Raw genomic sequence first — 14,479 nt, 5'->3', positions numbered from 1 at the left:
CAGCTCTGCATACTGCAGTTGGGTGTCTGGCAGGCTTAGATGGGTGGACTACAGGACGTGCAAACAGCCAGTTCCTTCTGATAGCGGTGCAGGTTGTGTGCCTGCTCTGATGTGCTTTCAACATGCTTTTGTGCGCCAAACAGTTGTGATTGTCTGGCCCTTCAGGGCTGTCTCAGAAACATCACGCCTCCTTCCTTGCAGAAATCAGTGCTCGTTCTTAACAGCAAGGGAAACCCAACAACATTTCCTTGTCAAACAACACATGGTGAATAAAAGGAGCAGACAGAAACACATGTGATTACTTGTTATAACACGAGTGACTCAGGTGGATGTTATGCCCATGACCTAAGTGATGCCAGTGCCACAGTACACATCTGGGGAAATCCCATGTGAAACCTGAGCAGAGCAATGCCAGAGCTGCTGCCCTGGGACTGTGGCAGCAAGAGGGAGTGGGTCCCCCATGTGTCTGTCCACCCTTTCTTCCCAAGCTGAAAAGGCACAAGAACCAGGATGGGTTTATAATGCTGCACAGAGGGCAAGGAAACTAGCTGCCACAGCCTGGAATATTTTTCTGGCTAATGTTTCCCCATATGGGGACTCACACAGCAAAGCAGTCTCATCCTGATGCTTTGCCCTGCTGCAGCAAGTCTCCACCTCCAAGGGGAGCATTTGAACCAGCTCTCGCCCCTGTGTTGGCTCCTGGTCCTGGTATCTGGAAGGAAATGAGAAGCACAGAGGATGGATCTGCCGAGGACGCTGGCCCCCCTTGCCAAGCTGAGACCACCTCTGAGACCCTGGCCTGGCCGGGGAGTGTCCCTGCCCTGGAGCTGCTGCAGGGCAGAGCTACCCCATCTCAGGCCTGCAAGGCACCGGATGACATGGGAGTGTGACAAGGCCCTGGCCAGCACAGAGCCTCCACCGCTGTTTTCCTACCACTGCCTGCTTGAGGAAGGGCCACAGGAGTCGGTGTCGAGCTCCAGGGCGCAGCTGGGGCACGTCTGAGCCGTGTCACAAGTGCCAAGAGGGAAGTGAGTCACTCACCTGCAAGCGAGCGCTGCGCCCTCCTTCCTGTCCAAACCTCTTCCCAGGCAGGAGCATGCTGACGGCTTAGCCCTGCCAGTGGCTCAGCTCGCAGCAGGGACCGGGCGGGCTGGGGTCTCCTGGACCAGGTGCTCTGTGGCCCTGAGGTAAGAGGCTCCTTTCCCTTCTGCTTGCTCTCCCAGGGTGCTGGCCTCCCTCCCTGAGCGCCACGGGCTCCTTCTGTGTCTGGGTGTCTCGGAACATGGGCTGGCTGCACATTCCCCTTGGATCTCTGAGCCGTGGCCTCTTGGACAGCTCCAGGGGCTTCAGAGCCATCCTTGTCCTCCCCATCCGGGCGTGCTGGGAAGATGTGTGCTCACTCCCCGTGCTCAGCAAGCAGGGATGAGGTGCGTTGCGATGGCATGAGTCAGGCTAGCGCTGCCATTGCTTTTGGGGCTATGGGGAAGGGGACTGCCCTCATCTGGGTCCCGTCCCACCCCTGGGTGGCAAGAACAACCCCAGCTTTGCTTGGATGCTGCAAAGCGAGGTGAGGAGCTGTCGTGGTTTAACCCCAGCCAGCAACTAAGCACCACGCAGCTGCTCACTCACTTCTCCCCCCACCCAGTGGGATGGGGGAGAAAATCGGGAAGAAAGAAGCAAAACCCACGGGTTGAGATAAGAACAGTTTAATAGAACAGAAAAGAAGAAACTAATAATGATAATGATAACACTAATAAAATGACAACAGCAATAATGAAAGGATTGGAATGTACAAGTGATGCACAGTGCAATTGCTCACCACCCGCCGACCGGCACCCAGTTAGTCCCCCGAGCGGCGATTCCCCGCCCCCACTTCCCAGTTCCTATACTAGATGGGACGCCCCATGGTATGGAATACCCCGTTGGCCAGTTTGGGTCAGGTGCCCTGGCTGTGTCCTGTGCCAACTTCTTGTGCCCCTCCAGCTTTCTCGCTGGCTGGGCATGAGAAGCTGAAAAATCCTTGACATTAGTCTAAACACTACTTAGCAACAACTGCAAACATCAGTGTTATCAACATTCTTCACATACTGAACTCAAAACATAGCACTGTACCAGCTACTAGGAAGACAGTTAACTCTATCCCAGCTGAAACTAGGACAGGAGCCCTGGCATGGACTTTCCTCCTGTGAGGAAGAGGAAGCAATGCTTGGAGCCTCTCAAGGAGCCCAGCCCCTCCCTTTGCCTGGAGCAGCAGGAGCAGAGTGACACCTCTGCAGGCAGCCCAGCGAAGGCATGGTTTTCCCCTCTGACAGAGCTATGACAGCCTGGGGCTGCAGCACACAAATCCTGACGTGGTGGCCTGTGGAGCTCATCCCTCTGCACAGTGCAGCAGGGCTGGACTTGGGCTCCATCTGCCAAAACCAGCCAGAGTCTGCCCTGCTCCCTGCTTCGCCTTGCTGCCGATGAGGCAGCCCAGCTCTGAACAGAGACATTTCCTGCCAGGCTGGGTAGTCCCAGCAGCACCACAGCGAGCGGCAGAACCTGTGCCCTGCCTTTGCAGCTGTCAAATGGCTACCAGGAAGCGTCACTGCTCGCTGCCCCAGGAGGGGCTCTTGAACGCTGAGGTGGATGTATTTCCAGGCTGAGCAACCCCAGCTTCGGGGCATATTCCTGCAGAGTTTGTAATAAGGTGGGGATGTGCTGGGCTCTGAAATGCTTGCAGGAGAAAGCTACAGAATTTATTTAGTATTTCTTTCCTGCAACAAGCCAGAGGAAATTGTGCAGAGAGTATGAGATGAGTAGTGCAAAGTCACAGACAGTAAGGCTTAGCGTCAGATCATCAGCCGCGTCATCTCGAAAGGAACTTCATGTCCTTTCAAAGACCTGTCCTGGCACTCAAGAAGGCATCCTGGTGACCAGGACCAGCAGGGATCACGATCACCTGTGTGCTGGTCCTGCACCTGCACAACTCTAAGACTGGTGGCAGCGGCTGGTGCTTTCACAAGGTCCATCTTGGTATGTCATCTTGTCCTTGTTCACTGCTCTTGTCACTGAACAGTGCAGTCCACAGTGCATGCAGAGCCTGTCAGCTAAAATGCTCCTTCTCTGCACTCCATAGAGAGCTCTTCTCCACTAATACAGTGTGGTTTTGCTCTTGGAAAGAGATCTCTGGATATTTGCTTAAATACTATATTTTCAAAACCAAGACACTTTCTGATACCTGCAAAATTTATATGTGATCATCAAAAGCGGGTATGTTGCTAACAGGCTCCATCTCAGAAGGAAACGACCCCAAGGAAATATGCTAGAGGCAGACTGCATACAAGGAGGCAGTGTGCATTTTTCACAGCAGTGTGCACTTGCCGTGAGAGTGCTGATACGGTGCCAGAACCAAGGGGAACAGCCCACTGTCTACCAACCAGCTTGCATGAAGTTATCCCCAGAAAACATCATTTGGAAGAGCTGCTCCAAGATCCAGCATCCTGATACAACAACCTAAAGTACCATTAGTGCTACTTAACAGGATCATATGGGAATCAGTTACAGTAAAAGGAGCTTATTTATTAGATAGTAAGTTTACTTGATAAAAGTAAAGGCATATTCAAGATTATTTTTTTTTTAACTTGGCCTTGCATGGCATTCAGTGTTGTCAGACTTTGCGTGCATCCCCCACACTGGAAGAGTGGTAAATAACACTGAGAACAGGGCAGTCAAAAACTGCCAGGACCACTTAATAAGCCAGGCCACCGCAAACAAAATGCATCTTAATAGTGGATTCAAAGTTACGCACTCAGAAACAGACAGCAGTCCCAGGAGAGCAGGGGAACAGAGTCCCTGGGCTGGAAGGGATGCAAGAGGGAGGAGTGCTGGCTGAGGGCTCTGTATGAGGGGTAATGGGACCTGTCAATGCATAACAGACACAAGGCAGTTCAGGAGGGAGGGGGGGGATTATTCTCACCCTTTCTCTATAGCCTTGGTACTGGGAGTGCTGAGTCTGGGTCCCCTTCTACTTTTCATGCTTTAAAGGCAACAGCTGAAAATGGAGATGATGAGGAAGGGAACTCCCCAACTAAATAAGAGATGGACAAGTGCAAGCCCGGCAAGAGGCCAGTCTACATGACCAAGTGGTTGTTCTGGGCATTTCTGTGACTCTCAATAGCTTGAGGCCTAACCTGAGCATTTGAGGCAAGGCTGAAAAATTAGTAAATCCAGAGAGCAGTGAGGAAGCACTGACATGGTCAGGTCCCAGCTTGGGGCAGTTAGAGGTGTCCTGACTCCAGTGGGAGTGCTTAAATCAGAAAGCAAAGCTTGTGTCACTGGTAGAGTTTCTACCCATCAGGTCTCTTTGTGTCTCTCACCACTGAACTTATGTTTTTGTTGTTTGGTTCTCTGGGTTTTACAAAAGATCTTTTTTGCTGAAATTCAGTGACGTGCATGTGCCCCACCAGTGGCAGAGCCAAAGCAGGGCTGAACAGAGGAAGGATGAAGCCTTCTGATGAGACTCCTCCCCAGGCCAAAACCTCCTGGGCTTTCATTTCCTCTAAGAACTTGGCTGCAGCAGGACAGCAAGCTTTGTTTGGCTGTTGCTACAGCCTTTGCAAGCGCTCCGCTTCCCTCCGTGACCAGACATCCTCACTGGCTGCTCTTCCCAAAGGCATGGACTGGCTGCCAGCCAACCTCATTAGCATGCTTTTATTTTGTTTTTAATTTAAGCTCCCAGAAGCAGTCTTACGGGCATAACTGGGGGTCTGTGTGGTCCATGAAGGGTCAGGTTCTTCAGTCCATCTTTATAGCGGCGGATGGGGAAGGGGGAAGGAGGGAGGATGGCAGGTGGCAGAGGGAAGGAGACTGCTGCAGCCTTCATCCCAGCACAGATCTGTAGCATCACTGCAGGAGCCTCATCTCACCCTTCAGGTCACCCTGACATGGCCTGACAGAGGCAGAGCCTGGCTGCCCCCTGGTCCCCAGCTGCACACAGCCAGCCCTCCAGTGCAGCCCACCCTGCTGAGGCAGGGCAGGGTAGAGCAGGCTCTCCCACCCGCACAGTGCTGTCACTGCGGGGCTCCCTCGCGCTGGGGGAGTTTGGATTCTGCTCAGCTCAGGTTCTGAGTCCCTTGGACACCCCATGCTGTTGCTGTGGGGGACAAGGGTGATCCCACAGCAGCTCAGGGCACATCCAGCTGTGGTGCCAGTTGTGGTGTCCATGCACCTGAGCAGGCCCCAGAGCAGCAGGACATCCTGGTTTATGAGTGGTTTGCTGAGCACTTGCACAATGCCCTGCCAGGCTGGGAGCTTGGCTGGGGCTCCTGGTGTGGGCCAGGCACCCAGGTGCACAGCCTGCCTCTGCTCACCCCGGGGCACCATGCTGAAGTGAAGGCTTTGCCTGCCCCTGGCTGGGGACATACAGACACCAGCATGGACGGAGGGTGGGTTCTGGCACCGCGCTGGCTGCCCTGACGCTGTGCAGCCCATCACCTCAAGATGCCTAAGGCTAGGCAAGCCAAAAGTCAGCATCCTGGCACAGCAGCATTGCTGCCGTCCAGCTTGCCCCCTCCATCATTGCCCCATCTCCCCAACTGATGAGGAGGTTGCTGTGTCCCAGGTCAGAGCCAGGGCTCACTAGCTCAACAGCAAAAGCATGACTTGAAGGTGTCCCAGGGTCCATGCCAGCTCCTGGCTCTTGGAGAAGTTTGGCTGGTGCCCTCAGCTGGTGTGGCCCAGGGGACACAACCCTCAGCCTGTCCCTGGTGGCTCTCCCAAGACATGACACCACACCATGGGGGTCTCTGGTGCTCCTCACAGCATGGATGTTACCAGGGCCTACCCTGGGCTGTTTGTCATAGATGGTATTTCATGAGAAGAGCCAGGAGAGCCAGCCTTCCCAGGGGAACACCAACGCAGACTGGCTTCTTCTGCTTCTGCTTGGGCCCATGTTGTTCCACATCAGCCTTGTTGCAGGCTCAGGCACCTCTTTGTGCTGGTGATGGACTTTGTGGCTCTGTTCCTACGTGTTTCACACTGAACCCAGACACCAGACTCAGTGCTTCAGTTCCTGTAGGTGTCTGCAGGTATGAGGTTTGTGCAGAACATGGTGCAGATTCTTCAAGCTCACATCTGCACTGTGTGCAGGTGTAAGAGCAGTGTCTGCATGGAGGGCAGGTTAACCATCAGCATGGGAGCTACAACTTGGGATTTACAGGTTAGCTGGGACCAAGCTTTGCTTGTCATTGGTGTCTCCCTGAGCACCTCACCAATTTGCATCACTGTGATGAGTGTTCTTCAGGCTGCCACAAATAATGGTGGTCATGATGTGAAGGTGGATGGGCCAGGTGAAGACCTGCCATGCTGTGGTGTCTCAGTGTCCACTGAAGGTCCCTGAGATAAAAGGAGACTTGGGATGGCTGGATTCCTGGGTCTGTTTAGCCCCAACACAAGTGTGAAGGATACTGCTAGGGAATGAGTCTGTCCATGGGATATATGAGTTTCCTGGCACTTCCTTTCCTTTAAGTTATTAAGTGAAAGCTCTTCTGGCTTCTGCTATTCATCTGTTTGGAAGAAGGATGCTCACATACTGTCTAAACCCAGATCTAACCAGGGACATGGAGTAGATTCCTGTTCTGCCTTTAGAGGAAAATCCCAATTTGCTCTCTTTCAGGATCATCAGAAGCAGAGATAACTTTGAGGAAACCGCTTTAAGGACTTACCAGATCTTTGCTGTGGTTAATTGCCTTTCCTCTACAGCTTATTTTATTTCTCGTTTCCTTTGAGCTGATGTCACACATTTCCTCTTCTCTAGTGACTCTGCAGTCATGCTGCAGTTGCTCCCATTCTGGTGTCCTGTTCTTGAGAGCTGCCTCTGTGGAGACCTTCCAGCCCCAGGTCAGAGAAAATAACACTTGGCAGAAGACTGAGCATCCTCAGTAAAACACCCATCACTGCTCTACTAAAGCTGAAGATGGACATATCATGCTGAATCCTTTCGACTGTGGTAAGCAGAAAATATACTTTATTAGTACTATTCCTCTTAGAATATACTTTTGCTGATGGCATAGTTTGTGTTAGCATGGTCTTTGCACATTGCAGCCATGAGGCAGTAAATCCTTTTTGGGAGAACATGGCCCATGGGAAAATGTGTAGACTGGGAGCAGAGTCTGCAGTTCCCCCAGCCATGCTCTGCTGCGCAGCTGGTTACTTCCACCTCTAGTTCTGCATATAATGGAGTTGACGATATAAACCACTTGGGATTATCAGCTGGTGTACTAGTGTACAAGGTAGTGGCTTGGGCTAGAGTTGCCATGGTTTTGGTAATGCAGCACAGCCTGCTGCAGCAGAGAACAGGACCCACACTCGCCAGCCCACACCCTGACCACTGTGCCTGTTCTCATTCTGCTGGCACAGAGAACATTTATATGTGTTTTATACAAAGGGGAATTGCTTCAACAGGAGAGGCTGAGTGAGATCCCCCATACGGTACTCCAGAATCTAGGGCTTAGGACATCTCACAAGTATATGGGAGATGTAAGCTCGAGTTCCTCAGGCTGAAGAGGGAAGTGGGTATTGAGTAAATTTAGTGGGGAACGGTACCATGCTCTCTTCTAGCCGTATTTTGTAGAATATCTGGCTTGACAAGTGAGAAGGGAAAAACAACTCTCTTGTGATTCTCTGAAGGACCTTGGCATTGGCACCGCACAGCCTAATAAGGCAAAAATAGATGAGCTCTACCAAGCGCTGTTGGGACCAGGAGACAGCACTGCCATCTCCTACAGCCCACCTTTCTCAGAGATTTCTAGCAGATTTAACAATGTAGAGCAGGTCCTTGCACTCATCTCTCCAGGTCAGAGCACAGCCCCTTAGCTCAAACCCACCTTTTGTGCAGGGCTTTGTAGTGGAGGGGGACGTGCAGGTTCGCTCTCCCTTGCACACCATCTGCTAAATCTGGCAGCTGATGGGCAGGCCTGGAGACCCCACCAGTAAAGTCTACCAGAGCTCCTGGGCAAAGTTTGGAGGCTGCCCAAGCCCATGTAGAGCACCAGAAATGGAGGGGTAGATGGGCAGTGTCCCGTGGCACAGTCTAAAGGGACTTTGTGAATAACAGTTATGCCGATGTATTGGATGTGGGCACTTCTCTCCTCCTCATGAATTCTGCTAGTGGGATGCATCACCTTTTTTTTTTCCCTACTCTTGGTATGTTCAGGTCTGGTGCTACAGTGATAGAGCACCTTTCATTGCGAAGGTTCCAGCCCCAAGCACCAGAACTATTTGCTGCAGTTAGCAGATAGTCAGAACAGTGGGTTTACAATGCAGATTTGAAAAAAATTAAGTTCTCTAATGATCTTAGGTAATTAGGACTTTTTTTTTTTTCTTATTCTAGTGTCAGAATACTGTTATCAAACACACAGCTCCCCGCTAGTTTCTCTTGCCCCTGCACAGCCTCACCTCTTCCCTGAATGTCTGCATCTGCTAGGTGCCCTCCCAGGCTGAGAGATGCAAACCTTTCCAACTGGTATATGTCCTCACCAGAGATGGTCCCTCAGTGGGTGGGAGAGCTGGGCTTAGACACAGACATTTATTTAAGGCCATGCTGTGACAATTACCACTTTTCATACATAGATGAGGGTGTGGAAGCAGATCCATGAGATGTCCAGTAGGACTTGCCTTGGGTCCTGCATGAATCAAAGTTACAGCAGGGAACAGATCATGGGCCCCTGCCTGCTCTGGGACCTCTCCGCAGGGCAGCAGGGAGTGACACATTACTCCTCAGGGATGTGCCAGACCTCTGTGGCCAGACCCTGAAGTGTCATGGCCCAGACCATCCTCACCGCCTGGCGACCATCACCTGAATCAGCTACTACCCTTTAGAGATCAGTGGGTTCTCAGCAGGGTGGCAGAGATCAAGGTGAAAGAGGACAGATACATGTGTCACCTGGCCAACTACTAGTACTGCCACAGCTATTTGTTAATTCACATGGAACATGGCTGAAAGATTGAGTTTAAAGACACTCAAACCTCAGTGCTGCCCAGCATGCAGCAGCCCGTGAAGGTCCAAGGACAAGTTGTGGATATCTGTAGTTGTCATGTCCTTAGGGGACCTGTGAGAGGTGAGGAGGGACAGGCTTGGGAAGGTGACTATTGCCTTCCTCTCCTAACAACCGGAAAGAAGTACTGAGTGGTTTGCAGAGTTTTCTGAAGAAAGGAAGAGCTTTCTTGAGCTAGAGCTGACTTCCCATTTGCAGAGGAAAATTGCAAATGTGCAAAGTGTGAATGAGGAACCAATGGCACATGGTCACAAAGAGAGACTCAACCCAGAGAGGGTGAGATGGGGGTTTATGTCATTAGCTGCTGCTGGGGAAGATCCAGAAAGTTTCGAGGCAGGAGGGTGCCTTCTCAGGAGGCAGCAGTCTTTGAGGGAAAATGCTTGTCCGCAGGGCTGGCAGAGCTGAGGCAAGCACATCACAATGTGCAGCACCTGGCATTCCCATCATAACTCGCACAAGAAGTTTAGGCTTCATGACTGGTGGTACAGTTTACTCACTCTCAAGGAAAACCACCATGTTCTGCAAATTAGGTTAAAAACCCAGCAAGTTTACCATTAGCGAGCAACCTAGTGTCCTTGCTGGTGGCTCTCAAACTGCTTTATCTGCATTAGTCAGTTAACTTCCCATGAAGGAAGAGGGAGAGAAAAAGCAGATCTGCAGGACTGTGTCAGGAAGAGGCTAGTGCCTGCCCAACATCAGACAGGGAGTTGGCGCTAGAGCCAAGAACAGGCATGTACGTCCTCTGGATGGTAAAAGCAGCAGGTTAAAGTATACAAGGGATTAGACCGAATCCATGTAAATCTGAGACAAGAGCACATACAGTATTGATGATGCAGGAATTCAGTATGTCCAAACTATAAGCAAGATTTGAAGAAATACTAACTGAGGTAGGGACTGCTAATATTAAAAACCTGAAAGCGTCTCTTTAGGGACAGTATTTGTCAGCAGCCCCACCAGCGACACAGGAAAGTACAGAATTGCTGCTGCTGACTCTTGCATTTGATGCAGAAATGGTAGGGGGGAAAAAAGGGGGGCAGCCAGATTGGTTTGATGACAACTTGAATACAAAATGATGGCACAATAGACAACAGTCAGGATTTTAAGAGAGAGAAACTGTAAAGTCAACAATGTACCACAAAACATCAGCCTTTAGGATTAGTGACTCATCTTTTACATCGTTCACTGAGTAAAAAAAATTGAGAGGTCTGGTAGCCTATTAAGTGAACGTGAGATCCTATAGTGCCTGCAACTAAGAAAACAAATACAATCTTTATAAGTGTAAGCAGGAAAATGTCAGAAAACAACAAGTAGAGGGTGACTCTGGAAATGGCAATAGTGAGACATTTTTACCAGATACTGTTTCACTTCTGGAATTTCTAGGTTAAAATAAATGTAGGCAAGTTAGAAAACATTAGCAACCACAGGGGGGAAAAAGAGACCCAGAAAACCTGTTTGCTTATAGTAAAAGATTAAGAAATGTGAGACAGAGCAGAGTAACAGATTATTTTATCTAAGAACCCTGATGCATAAAAGTCTTTTGAGATTAGAGATTAGTGATCTGATATCCACACTGTAACAAACAACACTGGATGAAGACACAAAGGCTAGTATGGTGTGGAAATAGGATCAAAGAGAGGACTGAGGGGACAGGGCAGGTGTCTGTGGCTGGAGCCAAGGCATGGAGCAGAACTCCTGTGGTCACAGACAGCTGAAAATGAAAGGTGGGTTTTGGCTTAGCAATGGCACCATACCAATCAGCTCGTTTTATGCTTTGTATTTTTAGGTAAGAAGAAAAGCTACATCAGGAAGTTCTGCTTCAGACGTGCCCACCCGCCGCCATGATGTCTGGAAAGGGTAAAGGTGCTGCTGAAGGTAGTGCTGACTCCTACATTTCATGCCACATAGACTCTGAGTTTCGCTACAACCTCTTCACTGTTTTCTACAGCATCATTTTCATTCTGGGCTTTGTTGCCAACTGCTATGTGCTGTGGATTTTCAGCCGTATTTACCCAACCAAAAAACTCAATGAAATCAAGATATTCATGGTGAACCTGACAGTAGCTGACCTGCTCTTCTTGGTTACGATGCCAATGTGGATTGTTTACTATCACCACCATGGAGACTGGATCATGCCTGAGTTCCTCTGTAATGTAGCTGGCTGTTTATTTTTTGTTAACACCTACTCTTCTGTTGCCTTTCTGACGGTCATCACATACAACCGTTACCAAGCTGTGACTAATCCCATTAAAGCTGCTCAGTTTACCACCCAGAGAAGGGGTATCTACTTATCAGCAGCTATCTGGATCATAATAGTGGGCAGCTCTTTGTATTACCTTTTTGACAATAATACTAATCAGGAGGAGATTGATTCGAAGAATTTCACACGGTGCTTTGAGCGCTATAACTCTTCTAGCAGTGTTTCAGCTGTTCTCGCCATTCATGTCATCATCTGCATCCTCTTCTATATAATTTTCCTTTTTATACTAGGCTGGAACATCATCATTATCAGGACACTGTTCTCCAAATCAGTGCAGCCACGGAAGAGTGCTCATGTCAAGCAAAGGGCACTCTGGATGGTTTGCACAGTGCTGGCTGTGTTCATCATAAGCTTTGTACCTCATCACATAGTGCACCTGCCCTGGACCCTGACTGTTCTGGAGCAGTGGAAGAAGGAAAACTGTCAGTTGCGCCAACAACTCAATGATGCTCACCAGGTGACTTTGTGCCTCTTGAGTATGAACTGTGTGTTGGACCCTATCATCTACTGCTTCCTCACCAAGAAGTTCCAAAAACATCTTTCAGAAAACCTGAAAAGCATGAAAGGGAGTCGCAAGTGCTCCAGGCAAACCACCGACACAGTGATTGAGGGCACCATTCACCAAGAGGATGCCATTAGGATCTAGTTCAGCCCTGTTCTGATTGCAGATTGAGATGCGTGAATTAGTCACCCATCTTTTCTCAAGAAGAGGCACTGAGGGACACAACAGAGGACCAAGTTATTACAGTTCCTTTTTTCTTTTAGACAGAAGAATGGACACTCATTTCTTCTATCACATGCAACTGGCAGAACAGGAACCTGCAGTAATCTGGCAGAAAAGCACCTTCTGTCTGGGCTGATGTTCTCATGGGCACTAAGAACAGCTCAGACAATCTGCTTTTACATGAAAGAAATGTGTCACTGAGTCTCTGCAGTGCGCAGCTAGAACCAAAGTGCACTGAAATTATCTATTGTGTCAGCCCAGAGAGCACCATCCCTGGTCCTTTGCCTGCCCCGCTCCCACGAGGAATCCAGTATCAGAGCTGTAAGAGACTTCTAAAAGACCTGGAAGAACAGACTGAGCTGCTAGTATCATCAAGTGACTTTTCTAAGCAGTTTGCATGGTTCTGTGAAGAGAGTCTGAGCTGAAGAAGCTCTTCAGTGGCTAGAAGGGACGTAGTCCAAGGAGTTCCTCAAATGCCATCCAAGAAGGCATCTGCACCTCTGATCCCTTCTTACCTACTTGCATGGTCTGCCAGGGTCCATACTCAACAGATGTCTGGGTGTAGCTATTATAAACTTTTGCCTTTGCTCCCAGCTCTTGAATCAGTCAAGTAACTGGACTAGTAGGCAAGAAAATGAAGACACATTGGCAGTGCCTCAGTCCCTGTCCCCAGATCAGCATTATGTCCAAAGGGGACTATTGTCTGCCCTGACTTCTTTTATGATAGCAGAAGTGGCAAACCAGCAGCCTCTTGCACTCAGTTTAGTAATTTTTGGCTGACTGCATGTGTCTGTGGAAATCCAATCTCACTTTGGAGGCTCCAGATAACAGAAGATTATTGTCAGCATGGGCATTATAAGAAGAAAAAAAGCTTAAAATGCTTCAGTATCTTTGTTCTTATTTATTTAAGTTAGGGTTGTAGCAACCAACTGTACATTATTCCTTCCCCCGGCCTTTCTGTTTCTGCTATGAAGAAATTAAGCTGACTACTTCTTGATATCCTACCACAAGTGAAGTATTAGGTCAGGTCATGGCTACTTTCTGAGCAAAGCAGTGCTGCACAGTGATACAGTACACTTGACAGACACGTAATTCATGTACTCCCACGAGCCTGGAGACTCCTCACTCAGGGCTGGCTGCAGTCAGTTGGGGCCCAGGGCAAAGTGCTTTTCCAGGGGTGCTGTTCTGTTACCAATCACGAGACACTCAAGGTTCCTTTTCTGACCCAAATTGCTTAATCCAGCACAGGAAATTGGGCAGGGAAGGGAACTTACTTGTTTTCACAACAGTTTTTGGTTCCCTAAACTACATAGGAGTGTCTGGTTGATGACAGAATAAGTGTATCATCTGACCTGTGACACCAATTCTTCATGTGCAAGGACAGCAGCCTTCCTACACCCACCAGAGAATGTGAAAGATAAGCTCAAGTCTTTCCAAAGATAGGACCAATGTCAGTATCAGACTTTGCCTACATTCAGTGGAGATATGGGTCCTTCAGCTTTTATGCTTACCTGCGTGAATGAGCTAAAGAACTAAGACATTTCTTGTTCTGATGCCATCTGCCAGGGCCAGCCATGCACTCCAGGCCCAGTGCCAGGCAAAGGAAAGAATCTGATCACAACATGAATGCATTTCCCTCCTGGTCCTGGATTCTGCTCTAGTAATGGCCACCCACAGAGAACAGCTGCGGGCACCTCTTAGCAGAGAGATAATTCCCTATGTCCCTCAGCCACGTTCAAAGCTTTGCCCTGAATCTGCAGTCATCCAAGCCACAGCACACAGCAGGGAAGGCGATTTCTGTAATTTAAAAGCCTAAATCCTGCTTGCTGGAGGAATCTGCCTTTGTATTGCTGCCCTCCCCAGATGGCACATTCTGGCCAAGGAGCTCCTGCAGCTGGCAGATGGGGTGGAGCTTTCCTCTTTTCCCCTTGCCACCCGATAGGTTAGCAGAGCTCTCTTGCTTCACAGCCCCTAAAGCACCAAACAGATGAAGTCTGGCAACTCTTAGAGGAAATTAAAAGAGATTTTACGTGGAGATCTGGTAAATGTGTGATCTTCTTCTACTGATTCCCGGAAAGCTTGCAATAGAATTTACAGTTTAGGCTACCTACTGTGGGTAAATAACATGCTTTACTCCACAGAAAACAGCTGTAAGGCCAGTGTGGGCTCAAAGAACAAATGTAAACATGCATCTAAGGAAAAGGGTAAGTAGAGGCAAAAGCCCAAAGGACGCTTCAGAAGGATATGTTGCAGTAATTAAGTCAGTAACAATGCGTTTCTAAAAACCAGTCTGAGCTTCTACTTCTGTTCCTGGAATTATTTTCTCAGTTTGACCGCAATGTTGCATTACCCTGCTTTACTTGGCAATAAAATGGATTCTCAAAAGTTCTTTTAAATAAAGCGTGTTCCTCAAGTCTTTTGCCCTTTAACTTCTCCCACCTTCTCATCTTTCTGTATTTATGC

General features: G+C 49.2%; 1 protein-coding gene across 2 annotated transcripts; it reads left to right on the top strand.

Moving 5' to 3' along the window:
• Window positions 1–723: 723 nt before the first annotated feature.
• Window positions 724–14,429, top strand: PTAFR (platelet activating factor receptor). Of its 2 annotated transcripts, XM_041129427.1 has the most exons (4): window positions 724–1,187; window positions 6,797–6,988; window positions 8,611–9,311; window positions 10,819–14,429. In XM_041129427.1, the coding sequence occupies exon 4, from the start codon at window positions 10,874–10,876 to the stop codon at window positions 11,936–11,938; it is 1,065 nt and encodes a 354-aa protein (XP_040985361.1). In that variant the 5' UTR covers window positions 724–1,187; window positions 6,797–6,988; window positions 8,611–9,311; window positions 10,819–10,873; the 3' UTR covers window positions 11,939–14,429. The 2 variants fall into 2 exon arrangements, with proteins under 2 accessions (XP_040985361.1, XP_029895123.1); XM_030039263.2 differs by lacking the exon at window positions 8,611–9,311.
• The last annotated feature ends 50 nt before the right edge of the window (window positions 14,430–14,479 follow it).

Source organism: Aquila chrysaetos, chromosome 16 (genome assembly GCF_900496995.4).
Source record: "Aquila chrysaetos chrysaetos chromosome 16, bAquChr1.4, whole genome shotgun sequence".
NCBI classification, from domain to species: domain Eukaryota; kingdom Metazoa; phylum Chordata; class Aves; order Accipitriformes; family Accipitridae; genus Aquila; species Aquila chrysaetos.
Note: the sequence above shows the minus strand (reverse complement) of the source record. Positions and strands in the feature narration are given on the sequence as shown.

Excerpts from the sequence above, each read along its gene's own strand:
- PTAFR (XM_030039263.2), top strand. The coding sequence starts at position 10,874 with ATGATGTCTGGAAAGGGTAAAGGTGCTGCTGAAGGTAGTGCTGACTCC.